The following is a 14254-nucleotide window of genomic DNA, read 5'->3' as shown; positions in this document are numbered from 1 at the left end:
TGTTGTTACCTTTATTCGAAATTACAAATTATACGTGTTGCGTCTTGTGGACAAAACAAAGTTGTTTTAAGTTTTGTCTGCAGTTACAACATTATCCTTTTGCTATATTATGATCTTTGCAATGCGATCTATCACAGACACTCATTAGTCTACTTAGAACTCTAATACGTTACTAGGATAATGAAATCACATCTGTCAACTCACATCTTTCAAAAAATTTGCAGAGGGATTCATTTTCTACGATGTCTAAATCTCCCGTAATGACGTGACAAGATATACCATGTTTGAATGGAGTGTTTTGGCAAGAACTGTCAGGTCGATTAGACTTTAAGTTCTTAATCTTGAAGTATTGCAATATTCTTTTGTAGTTGAAAAGTTTAGATGCAATATGTGAAAATGGGAATATAAACTAATCGGTATGACATTGCCTTTCATAAATGTAGGAAGTTTTGTTCATTTGGAATACAACTAAATGTCAATAACTGTCGATTTTTAGATTTAATATTAATATATTATTTTTTGAAAAAAGAAAGGTATGAAAATTGAAAAAATAGTAATATATGTATATACAATGGATGGAACAATTGGCTTTTTTCCCTAAATATGTAATTAATTAAATTTAAATAAAGTTTAAAAATCTTGTATCGAAAGTTTCCCAGCACTGTTTAGTAAGTTTGCTAGAATTTTCTCTCAAGATAGCATGCATTGTGTAGCTAGTATCTTCTTTGATTACAATCCTAGCCGTTGTTTGGTTGTTCTTCTTTTCAGTTAGAAATTTCTCTATCTTCATATTTGCATATGACCCTAAAAAACAAAGGTAGCATTTTTAATCACATAAAATGTATACAGACACTATATTTGAGAAAAAAAGCAAAACAAAAAAAGTACGAAATTCATTACTTATTTTTAACTTCTTGTAATTTATTTCTCTTTTAATGTATTTACTACGTCCAGTATAAAACAACATTCATGCACGTTTTATATAATTATTTTGTAATGCTTGGAAGTTTATTTTAGCTTACCTACAAGACCTGTATAATGACAATCAGATTTCGTTGCATCAATATAAAACTGTATTCCATGGAGAGCTCCTTTTGTTCTGCATCCTTTTATTTTCATTTCTTTATTTGGAAATGGAAGGTCACAAATCTCGTTTTCGTGCCACTTTCGGAAGTTGAGATTTTCCAAAATTACATCAGGATACATTGTCAGTTGGTGGTCAGGTAAGTATGCAGCTTGTATGTACTCTGCACTGTAGTACTTATTGTTTGCGATACTTTCACACCTCTCTGTTTTAATGTTAAGTTTTTCATCTGTAATTAAGTAAACTGTATTTTCAGTTCAACAATTACTTTATTTGTGCTCTAACATCACGTAACAATTTAATATTCGCAATGATACGACTGAAATAAACTGAACTAAAATGACTTTATTTTCCAATGATTTTTGCATTGAAGGAGTAGACCTGGGGTAAGGGAGGTAATCCAAGTTAAATGGATTTTAGTCACTACAGCGTTTGAATGACTCCTTATATGCAAGCTTCAAAGTGATACTGATGTTAAAGGGAAATACCTCCATGAAAGGGTTCGACTTCTAGGACAAATACGCCAGCCCAAGTAACTCAGCTCTTTTGAAGTATTGATTTATTGTTTCAAATGGGTACATTGAGGAATATATTCTATGATGTGGGAAAACGTTTGAAATGATACCTTTAGATATAATATCAAAATTGAAATATGAAAATGGTCACTGTCATGAGACAGTACGGTTAACCAATAACATTGCCAGTTTTATAACTCCATAACCTTTTAGAGTTTAAAAAATATGCCTTTTCTATAATTCCTTATAAGACTTTAAGCTTTACGTTTCATTTTGTTGCTTTTTTTTCAGCATATGACTCTATCCAGCATTGAACTACGTTTAGCATTTTGTCCTTTCGTGCAGAAGTATTAATACTGGTGTGACATTTATTTGCAACAGTATTTGACTCCAGCTGTGCCTGACAATGCTCTTTCATCAATATAAGTCTTCATAATGTGATACTTGGTAACCTTATTGAATATCAACATACTTTTAACCATAATGATTAATTATCAAAAAAAATATTTCAATGCCTTACCCTACTATCATTAAAACATTTAAAAAAAAAAAACTATACGGTGAACTTTTCTGAAAATTTGTTTATTGATTCGCATGAATAACTATATTAATAGTCCATATGATACCTGTTTATACGAAAATTGAATTATGATTTTTTTTTTTGCAAAATAGAGGTTTTTACATAAGCCAATAGCTGAAAAATACCCCTCCCTTTTTTGTTATTTTGGTAAATATAGTTTCCCTTCTACAAAATGGAAAGAATAAAATTCGATATTAAATCAGACATATTAATCCTATTACTTAATATTCAGTTAATTATTTAAATATATATTGTCAAAATGACCTCAAAATACCAGATAAGGTTCAGTTTGGCCAATGATACAGATTTAAAAAAAAAAACAAAACAAAAAACAGCAATATTTTAGTCTTCACTGTTCAAAATGTGCATGGTGAATTTTCTTGAAAATCTGACAAATGATGCGCCACAATTAGTGTAATAGCGTGTACAAATTTAAAGAAAATTGAATTATAGAAAAATGTAGGTGGTACCCCAGGTCTACTACCTTAATTGTTATTACAAAGTGATTTTTTTGGTGAAATGCCAACTTTACTTCACATAAGGAGTTTTTGATTACCATTCTATATAAAGTGAAAATTTAGTGGCACTGAGTAGATTTTTCCCCAAACTACTGTGTACTTTTAATTTAATTGAATTTTATTTAAAATTTTCTTGTAATGGACCTCTTCCTTCGGAGATATTTTATTTAAGAATGCACTTTGTTTAAGCAAAATAAATTATGTCGATTTGACAATTGATGAATATTCTTTGCAAAATGACCAAAAATGTTTCCGTTGTAGAGAAAATGCCTTCGAAAAACACATATTAATTATTACAGATGTTTACTTAGATTGGCTATTTACACTGATTGCTATTGTAAACCAATCCATTTCCGCTCTCTTATTTATATAGATATTTATTTTTACAAAAAGCATGAGTTAACAGTGTAGGAAAGGAATATCGTGCAAAGATATTTACAAAGAAAACCCTAAAAAAAATAAATGGGTTACGATCTTAAAATATAGTTTGCTAGCTCGATGTCTGCTATATTTTTAATCTTCAATATACATATGTAAGCAGTATATTATTTACAACTTTTTGCCACTTACGTACGTATATTTGTTTCCTTTTCATACGGAACTGGACTTATTGTCATGTCACATATTTAGATATTTAGATATATTTAGATAAAAATATACTTTTTTTGGTTGATGTATCAAAAGTGTTTGTTTAAACCCTATATCGTTTACCCTATATCGCATACCCTTATATCACACCTCTTGACCTATCGCATACCCTATATCACACCCCTAGACCTTTATCGCATACCCTATATCACACCCCTAGACCTTTATCGCATACCCTATATCACACCCCTAGATCTATATCGCATACCCTATATCACCCTTCTAGACATGTACCACATACCCTATATCACACCCCTAGACCTTTATCGCGTACCCTATATCACACCCCTTTACAAACCATACCTGAAGTAAAGTTAAAATATATAATATAATGAACATGGCATGTCAAAATCTGTATCACATGTGTTATCAACCCTCGACCTATATCACGCTTCGGGTTGATACAGCATGTGATTAAGATTTTGACATGTAATATTCAGCATTCAGAAGGATTACAGTTTCAGCAACTTACCGCTGTGTTCAATCAGTGTGTATTTCCTGCCTTTTGGTACATTAAGATGTAAACATAACGGTATATCTAGTTTGTCTACCTTTATATATACTGATGGTACATAGTTTTCTTAAATAAACAAAATAAAAAATACAAAAATTATTGCTTAATATGCATCAATTATGTTACCGATTACATTTATACGATAATATTGTCATTTTTCTTTGAATTTGTTTAACAAACCTTTACTAAATGTCTATGTTGATATATTAACAAACCTTTACTAAATGTCTAGGTTGATATATTAACAAACCTTTACTAAATGTCTAGGTTGATATATTAACAAACCTTTACTAAATGTCTAGGTTGATATATTAACACAATATCATTTTTATTTTATTATGTCAAGAAAGTTTTTTTGGCACAAACTTTTAATACTGACACATAACGTCAGTTCTAAATTCAATGCTTAAAAGACGCAGTAAAGGAAAAACAGGTTTTGATCAAATAGGTAAAACTAAGCCATTGTAACATACTTCATTTAACTTACTTTTGTCCATACAGACTGGATCAGCCTCGATGTATTGAGATTTTGTCCTAGGCCAATCCACATGTATAACTCCTTCATTATTGTAAACAACTTTCCAGGTTGGGCGTCTTGGTCTGAAAGCTTGGTCCCATGGAGGAATAAGAAATTTTGGAAGTTGCCCTTTGGAATGTTTGAAGTATTGATCCAAGAAATAATTGTCATTATTGTATTTATACCAAGTACCATCATTATATTTTTCACTACTTGATGAACTAGTGACTAAACCCCTATCTTTATGTTCATCGTGAAATGGATCTTGGTACTCTGAATTACTTATCCAAACCTTGTTTTTACTATTACCTGATCCACTAGAGAAACTAGAGACAAAAGAGCTCACTGAAACTGGATCATGACTTTTCTGGTAAGTGTTTTTAGTAAATGACTTAGAAACACGACTCTTTCCATTTCCTGCAGAAGCGATCGCTGATAACGATTTACTCAGGGGCGAACTTTGATATCCTGTTTTGAATTGCGACATCCTTTGATCTCCAGCTGCTAAAGACGTACTTACTGTACCGTAATTCCTTGGATTTGCATAATCAGGATTTAACCTCTTGCTCCGTGTCGCCACATCCGACTGATCATAAACTCCATTATAATTTTTACCGACATAAACAACACCGGGCAATAATAACTCGTCATATGGAACATAAGGCACGTTAATGCCAGGTTTGTTAGCAACATCATCTCTAATAGCATCGGTTACAAATTTTGCTTTCTTCCGTAAATTATGATAGTAAGGATCGACAACATTCTGGTCTTCTGAAATTCAAATTACAGTAGTCGTTGAGGGTGTTTTTTTTTTACCATCCTTGATGGTTTAGAATTTCTCAGAAGTACATTTTGTGGCATTGCTTTTCTTTAAAAAATAACATAGCTCCATAAAACTATTTTTAAAAAATAACCATTTTAATATAGGAATATATTTAATCTTATTTAGTATAATACCTCTGAACATCTTTGGTTCCGTCCCAGACCACGTGTGATCTATTCCTACGTATGATACTCCAGGTAAAAATTGTGTACCGATTTCATCAGACGTCTGCTTTATCAACGTACTGCCGGTACTTAAAGGGAAAGTTTCTCCACGATCATCCGCAACATAGGTGACACCGGGAATACTTCCACCGTGACCATCTTGCATACTTTCTGATAACTTTGCTGACTTGCTTTTGTAATTCTCTGTAGCAACACTAAGGTCTGCATCAAGATTTCCTTCATTTTGATTGACATTGTTATGGTTTAGATTGATATTGTTTGGTCGATCTTGTTCGTCGTGATGGGTATGGAAAGCAGCTTCTGCTGTAATCAATCAAAATTTTCGAAAAGGAACAGATGAGGTTTAAAATGTCATTTCTATAGTAATCATTTTTATGAATTCATCATTTTTATTTATATTTATGTTGTCACTTACAAGAACACAGCAATAATTTAATTAATTTTATTAGTAGAAAGCCTACTCATTGGCTTATTATTCTTTCGGGCATTTTATGATAATATCTTTGACTTTTGTTTATTTTTAGAAATTGCTATAAAGTTACTCAAGTTTAACATCGATATATAAAATAAAATTGCATAGACTGATTCTAAACAATAACAGAATAACAGATTGAAAAAAAAGATCAATGAGTCGTTTTAATTTTGGAGCATTAAAAACGAAATATCCATATTCTTTACCTGTATCTTGCAGTTATTTTACTCTTTCATTTAACAAAACTTGCAAATACATGGTTTTCTTTGATATTGTCTAAGCGACAGTTGACAACAATTTGAAATAATTGTATTTGTATGCTTGAATATTTTGTATTTTTGTCTTGTTTTCTGCTGTTTATGTACAGTAATAAATATATATCGTAATGTGCATAACGTGTCCTTGTCAACGTAGTCATTATAATCTAAAACTTGGAAATTATTCGGTTTATCAAACATGCTTCAAGCAGATCTCCAACTACTTATGATGTTACACGATTTTTTGGGTTCTGCGTTAAGAAGAGTCGTTTTAAAGATGTTCACTAAATTTGACGAACGAAGGGACGTACCGATAGGGATCCACTGTTTTGTTATACGGAATAACTACAATTACAGTAGAAATAATGCTTAAACAAAGGTTTAACACATTTCAAGTTTATTGAAAACATAATCAAAACAAATGTAATGCCTTTACAAAATGGGCCTTTTATTTATTAGACTGAAAATCGGTTTATAATTTCAGACGTACCTTTCGTTATAATAAGGGAGGAAACTGTCGCCCAGAATTTCATCCGTTTTATTTATTTTTCTTACAGTTTTTTTTTAATATTTCTTATATTTAATTATATAACCAGAATAAAAAATTGACTATCACATGTCTGCATTTATGACATAGACATATAGTTCATATCTCGTTTTCTTTTATCTGTCTTTAAATTCATGGAATGAAGTATGTTCTTCATATTCACCATATCTATTTTTATTATATTTTATGGATATGTATATTTAGATATATACTCGTAACTATATTTTTTACTTTTACACTAAGCACTAATATTTTAAAGTAGATTAACGTGATAAAATTGCGCACAATTTTATTTATTAAGCTAGTTGTGTTTTTACTTTTTCGTACAAAATTATGATTTTGTGTTGCTTACATGCAGGAATAATACCAGTACCATAACCCAATTTAATCTTATTGTTGAAATGTATACTTAGACACACAATTACTTTCAATACAATATCGCTAGTCTTGAGACATGATATGGAGCGAACACACTGCACTTAAATTACGTTTAAAATGTAACATAACAAGTAAATTGACTTTTTTAATAGCATTGTATATTCTGCATATGGTCATTGAAAGGAGCAAAATATCCCGTGCTTCATATAAATGTGCCTCGTTTTGTCCCTGTGAATGAGGATTGTCATTTTTACAGGGGTCCCTAATTATTTTCCCCGAGACTACTAGATTGCCCTACGATGAGAAGTAATAGAATGTAAATATCCTTAAAAATTATGCTTTATTCCATACTTTAACATAACCAATTAACTAGAAAATGCTTCAAAATATAACAATTATCCAAAACGTTTAAGTCAAAAATTATATGTATATAAAACGCACTCAAGTCTGTATGCATTCGAACGACATTTGGGTTGACAGTTCGACTAATTCTAGACCTTAACTAAATAGCTGTGATTTAAAATATGTTAAAATAGTAAAATTATGCATTTCAAATATACTATCGTCGTTGCGGAGCCTGAAGGGGGTCTGGGGTTTTGAAACCCCTCTTTTATTGGCAGAGTATGTAATTTTATGCAAAATTAGGACAACAACAAGCTATTAATAGTCTTATATATCCCGCTTTTTCTCTAGTCCACCCTCCTTTTTCAATATCTTGACCCACCCCTGCTGTCGTATTTATCTGCTTATCGGAAGTATTGCACATAATATGATATTCAAAATGTTGTTTTTATATTGTCGAGTTGCTCATTAACACTATTGCTTTGTACGTACTATTTAGGTTATTTTATGTTTTTGTTGTGTGTCTCTTTTTCATTTCTGGTCTTCGTTCCTGGATAAAAGTCTTTTAATTTCCACTAGAATCTTGGTTTCCTTGATTACTCTCTTCAACAAAGATATGAACCGTGAAATAGATATGAATGGTTCCATGATTTTCATCTGCACTAATTATAAATATTTTTCTCGTCCTTCACGGTGTGTCGCATAAGGTTCTTTAAGGGCGAGTTACATTTGTTTACGGTGAGTTCTGTAAAATTAGTGAAAATCTCTTTTGAACGTGAAAAACATTACATTTGAAGAATACTGACTGGTTTGATTTACTAGATTTATTATCAAAACGTTATATATTGATGATAGTATATCTTAAACCAAGTAGCATGGCAACGTCTTCAATGTTTATAAATGACGTCATTTACGTTTACTTTCACTTCCGGGTTTTGGGAATGGCATTTCATAAGTTTTCAAGCTAGGTTTAAGTAACATGTTGATCTTGATATTGTTTAATGTAAATGCTGACACATAGTATGATAGAAGTTTATATATTTATTCCGATATTTCAAACCTATAGCTGTTTTGGGCCATGAAATATTTGTAATGACGTTTCTCCTCATTTCACGTAGAAACAAAGCAATTGAAACGCTAGCCGATTAATTTGAGTTTTATAGAAATACATGTAGAACGAGTTGGTGGAAGAGAACCACAGGGACGTTATACAATCGTGTAATAACACCAGAGACAGTTGTGCTGTGTGAAACCCCCAAATTGATTTGGATCAAAATAAAAAAAAAAAAAATAGAGCTGCACAATAAGAACATAAAATGAAGGTACTGTGAAAGTTCACTTCAATTCCTTTCAATTGTGTAAGAGGAGTAACGAATAAGAGATGCCTCACTGTGACACGGAAGAAGGAAGGAAAGAAGGAAGGACGGACGGAAAGACGGAAACCCCTATCACTATATGTAACCCCACTTGGGGGTATAATTGAAGACAAAACAATATATGCGTTTGAATTTATTGTGTCAAATAATGACTTGCAATTCATTTGTCATGAAACAGCTTTTTTTTTAAAGTGAATTATTTTTCTGTTGTATTCTGTGATATATTGTTTCCATTCATTGGTATTGGTTTTGTTTGTTATATTTTAAACCAAATCGTATGTGTTATGTTCTGATTTTTTAGGGGAAATAAAAAAAAACATGATAAAAGAGGTAATCTAGAGAATATAAACCAAGAATAATGAATGACTAGACAGGGAAAGTAGATACACACTAGAAAGAACATAATATAACCAAAAATAAAACGTAAAAATAAATGAACAAGCCGCACTTTACTGAAAACTGTGATCATGTGTTAGGTGCATGGATACGAAATGCATTCTCTGCTTTAAAAAAAACACCCGCCGAGTTGCTCAACAAATGTAACGTATGGGTAAAACGAAAGTAAGAAAGGAAAACTATGACACGGTAAACACGAGTTCATGATGAATACCATAAAACTTTTGTGGTGATGACTTTACCCTTGTAGCAACATTACCCTGTTCCAGTTACCTACTTGTATGAAGTCTAGAGATGGTTACAAATAGTCCGTGCTTTCGACAAGCTCTGGCATAACGTATAAATTGTGATATGGAAACTCCATACTCGGAGCTAAAGAGATGCTGTCACACATGGAAGGAAATTTTATGATACGAAATGAGAAATCATTGTCGTGTGATTTTGTCACGAATTGAGCGCAATAGATTTGGCTTAACGTTGGAATTGCTTTTACATTGTATAGAGAATGTCAAGTACGACATATTTGTATCAAGGTGATACTACTTTTTTTTGTTTTGGGGTGGGGGGTCCGCGATTTCAAATGAGTATGGGGAATAGTAATATGAAGATATGAGAATCATGAGCCTCAATTCTATAATATCTTTCTTGTCTTTCTTATCTTACCATAATTTGGGACGTCGTCTTGCAGCTCAGACTTAGGTATAATTCCCAAGAAATTTCTGATAAACCCATGGTTTAAGAATTCCCATAATTTCGGATCTGCTTGCCGAACTGTACCTTAGGATAAAAACATATATTGATCTAAGCTGTTTGTAGCTTTTTTTTGTTTGTTTGTTTGCTTTTTTTTTAATTATTATTTCAGTTTTTGTTAATGTATTTGTATTTCTTTTCTTTCTTAAATTTTTAGTTGTTTTAGTGAACTTTATTGTTTGAAAAATCTGCACCAATTAAATTATCATTATTGTGAAATGGTCACCCCAAATTTTGTACAGCACCCTAAACTAAACACTTTTTGTATTATCTTGGTAATTTGAAGCTGTTTTTAAGTGCCACAATTTTCTGTATCAGAATTTAGTATTTGTTATAGGATGCTGAGTTATAGTGTATTTAGATTTAAGTCTCACTACTGGTAACATTCTTCTGAAATGTATGAAACTTGCACTTATTTTGCATATTTAGATTCATTGGTGTGAATAAACTTTCTACACAAATATTGATAGCGGAATCTTATTATTTTTTATAATTTCAAAATGCCATAAACATCAATTACTAAAAGCGTATGATGTGAATGTTCATATAGTATTGTTGTATAAGTATAATGTATTTGTCTACACAAACGTGTATATCTGGAGATTGCAATACAACTTAAAACAGATGTTCAAACATGCATGCATTTTTTTTTATATCTTAATCATTACTTTCAGGGACCGATAACGCACTTACCTTTGCTGCCGTCTGCTGCACTTTTGTGGTAATCATTTACATTGTTTACATTGTTTATGTAGTCTGTTTTAAACTTGTGAGCTACGTCAGTTGTTTGTGCATTAACATCACTTCCGGCTGCGGCATTTACGAATTCTCCACCACTGTTATCAACCATAACGGATGCAGAACCAGACATGGAACTCCCATCATCACTTTTTATGTGTTTAGTTACTTTAGCAGATTTCCGTTGGCCCTCTTTGACAGAAACGCTGAGGTCAACATCAATGTGATTCTCTTCAGAAGCTTTTGGTATCGATCGATTGTAACGTACTGGGTTGATAGACTGTGGTAACTGTGCTTTTTCAGGATCTTTTTGGTACCCACTTTCTGCTGCAATGTAATAATTATACATGATATTTTTTTGAACTGATTAAGTATTGGCATGCGCATGAAATTTAAAAAGTTTCAAAACGAACAAAAAATTCAATATGTCTTAATAATCTCTTGAATAAAAGGTTGATACATGTTCTAAATACTTCCATCAGAAATGACATAAAAAGTACAGGAAATAAGATTTATTGCAAGAGTAATCAAGGGAACCAAGGTTATAGCGGTAATCAAAAGAATGTAATCCAGGGACAAAGACCAGACATGGAAAACAGATATACACAACAAAGAACATAAAGTAACTAAAATCATACATACAAAGTAACAAAAGTAAATGAGCAACTCGGACTCCACTAAAAACTGGGAGCATGGACCAGGTGCACCGGTAGGGTAAGCTTCCTCTGCTTTTCTAGAAACACCCGCTGAGTTGCTCATAACCAGTCAAGTCGAGGGTATACAAACGAGGAAAGGTAAGCTATGACCCGTTGAATAAATTAGTTTTCATGGTGCAGATGGATACATCATAACGATCCACGAGTTCATGATAACGACCATAAAACTTCTGTAGTAATGACTTCAATCTTGTAGCAACATAACCCTGCTCCAGAAGCCTATTTGTTAGAGTTCTAGCGCGATACAAAAAGTCTGCGTAGTTTCGGCAAGCTCTGGCATAACGTATGAGTTGTGATATGAACACTCCATACGCAGGAGCCGAAGGGATGTTGCCACAGATGAAAGGAAAGTTGACAATGCTGAATGAAACGCCATAACGTTTCTCGTAAAGTTTGGTCAATAGTTTTCCTTTACCATCGGTTTCTAAGTGTAGGTCAAGATATGAGGCTGACTTCACAGTGTCTGTAGTATCCTTTATCTCAAGTTCTTTTGGGTAGATGCGATGTATCAAATCCCCGAAATTAGGATTGTTTAAAGATAACACGTCATCTATATAGCGGAAACTGAGATTGAAGGATCTAGCCAAACGATATTCTTTCTTTCTGATCAAATCAGCTATAAAGTCAGCCTCACAAGAGTGAAGGAATAGGTCAGCAAGTAAAGGAGCACAATTTGTTCCCATTGGAATGCCGACCATTTGTTGAAAAACACGTCCACCACACTGGACAAATATGTTGTCAATTAAAAATTCCAGCATTTTGTAAACATCTTCCTCTGTATATTTGGAAGATGATTTGGAATTATTTCTTACAAAGTATGAGGAATCTCTATCAAAAATGCATATGAAAAATAAAAATAGCAAAACAAAACAAATAGAACAAAATGAGAAAAAACAAGAGATAAAATCACACAACAAAAAAACAAAACGCAAACGCAAAAATACAAGTTCAAGTTAATCAAGAGAAATGTTCATTTCAATGAACTCTATTATAGGAGTGATTGTATCTCTAAACTGAATTGTTTTATCGAAAGTGAGGTTGGATAATTTCTATTATAAAACATCAGTTTTAAACATGTACGATAATATAAAATGCCAGATAGTATACTTCACAAGAATTATCCTCAAATGTATACCTTAACTTACTATTTATGTTGTTTGCTGCAGTAGTCCATACATTGTCAGCGCCTTCTGCTTTTAGCGTTCCTGTAATGCCTGATGTTTGTGCACTAGCTTTACTTTCAGATAAAGCATTGACTGCATTTTGATCACTTTTACCAACAGAAGCTGTACCAGAAACGGAGTGTGCATCTTCACCTGTGACACGTTTTATTTTTTTAGCTGTCTTCCGTTGAACATCATTTGCAGAAACACTGAGATCAATTGCAACATGGCCTTCGTTTGCGTTTTTGTATATTGATGGATTGTAGTCACGTTTGAGTTTGAGCGTTGGTGGTAGAGGTGGTTTAGGGTCACTATGGTAACCAGTTTTCGCTGAATTTTAAAATTGAAAACAGACGTTAAATAAAAAAACATGTAAGTATAAAATTAGTAATAATGTATATGACGTTACAATAATTTTCTATTATGACGTCATGACTTAACATTAGTTTTTTAAATGATATTGACATCAGAGATTTATCAATTATTTTCCATTCATTTATATGGCAATATAAACTATTAAGTCCGATTACATTGCAGATACAAGAAGATGACCAAAATAGTAAAACATTCGTCGTCTTGAGCACAAAACGGATATCAAAGATAAATGAAGGCATGCAGAGTTTTTTCCTACCTATATCTTGATTTGTGCTGTGTAGACCGTGCGCGGAATCACCAGTGTCTGGTTTGTCATCTACAGCCTTTGTCGACAAACCGGCTTCTATGTTTTGGACTGTATCCTTTATGCCTCCGGAAATATCCTGGTGATCTTTATCCTCAGGAACGATTCCCCAGAAGTTCCTTACAATCCCACGATTTAACGGCTTTAACAAAATGGGTTCAGTTTGACCAACATCATCTTGAATTCATAAATACAACAATAATTTACAATAAACACCTATCAATAGTAGTGATGTCTACATTAACATACTTCTTTTGATAGCAAAATAGAATATCATAAGTATTTTGTTGTATTAGAAGAAGAAGAAATATGAACAAGAAAGAAACGCCAATATTTTTATTTTCGTTTTCAGACAAAGAAATTGTCTAACAAACAGCGATAATAAAGTTTTCAGAAAGCATCATTTTGTCTCATTTCGTACGCAAAGTACGCAAGTTGATCTTATGTAGATTAACGAATTATAGTTTACTAAAATGACATCGAACTCACCAGCATTACATAAACTAAAAACAAGTTTAATAACAAAAACGAATCTCAACGCTGAAAAGTCCATTCTATTTCTTAAGCATTTTCCTTTTTCACTAAAAGTTTGGGTTCTGGTAACCATCACAATACGTATAGATATAAATGGTTGAACCACTCTACATGACTGTTTATGGTATTTCAAAACGGAGCTGTTAATTCCAAAGTTGTCAATTTAATCTCCTAAAAATGTAACAAAATAGGATTACAATATAAAAATCATTATTTACTGATGGATTATGAATAGACATTGGCGAAATGCTTCCGTCCTATGAATATAATGCTCATCATGCTCGTCAGATATAACTTAAAGTCATAGAGCAAAAGATTTCTAAACGCTCTTGGTTACATACCTGCAGCAACGATATGACGATCATCTCTTAGAAGAATGCAATTTACGAATTAATTTTAAATTAATCTAACAGGCATTGTTAGTCATTTATGTAAATGTAATCGGACAAGTCTGCATGACCAATAAAAAAGCTCTTAAGATCAATTCAGAGACACTTTAGTGATATGGCTTGTCGAGGACAT

At 32.3% G+C, this 14254-nt stretch overlaps 1 protein-coding gene across 2 annotated transcripts; it reads right to left on the bottom strand.

The window, feature by feature from the left end:
• Positions 1 to 503: 503 nt before the first annotated feature.
• On the bottom strand, positions 504 to 13880 carry LOC148627369 (uncharacterized). 2 transcript variants are annotated; one of them, XM_088571874.1, is made up of 10 exons: positions 13688 to 13880; positions 13151 to 13375; positions 12502 to 12849; positions 10596 to 10967; positions 9816 to 9929; positions 5334 to 5684; positions 4347 to 5147; positions 3818 to 3925; positions 1023 to 1313; positions 504 to 804 (listed from the first exon to the last, which is right to left on the bottom strand). In XM_088571874.1, the coding sequence occupies exons 1-10, from the start codon at positions 13803 to 13805 to the stop codon at positions 620 to 622; spliced, it is 2913 nt and encodes a 970-aa protein (XP_088428000.1). In that variant the 5' UTR covers positions 13806 to 13880; the 3' UTR covers positions 504 to 619. The 2 variants fall into 2 exon arrangements, with proteins under 2 accessions (XP_088428000.1, XP_088427989.1); XM_088571863.1 differs by having other exon boundaries at positions 505 to 804; positions 5334 to 5687; positions 13688 to 13879.
• Positions 13881 to 14254: the final 374 nt, after the last annotated feature.

The sequence above is a fragment of the Perna viridis genome, chromosome 1, assembly GCF_037379345.1.
Source record: "Perna viridis isolate PV_CMFRI_1.1 ecotype Kerala chromosome 1, ASM3737934v1, whole genome shotgun sequence".
NCBI classification, from domain to species: Eukaryota; Metazoa; Mollusca; class Bivalvia; order Mytilida; family Mytilidae; genus Perna; species Perna viridis.
The sequence above is the reverse complement of the archived record's forward strand: the minus strand, read 5'-3'. Positions and strand labels throughout refer to the sequence as shown.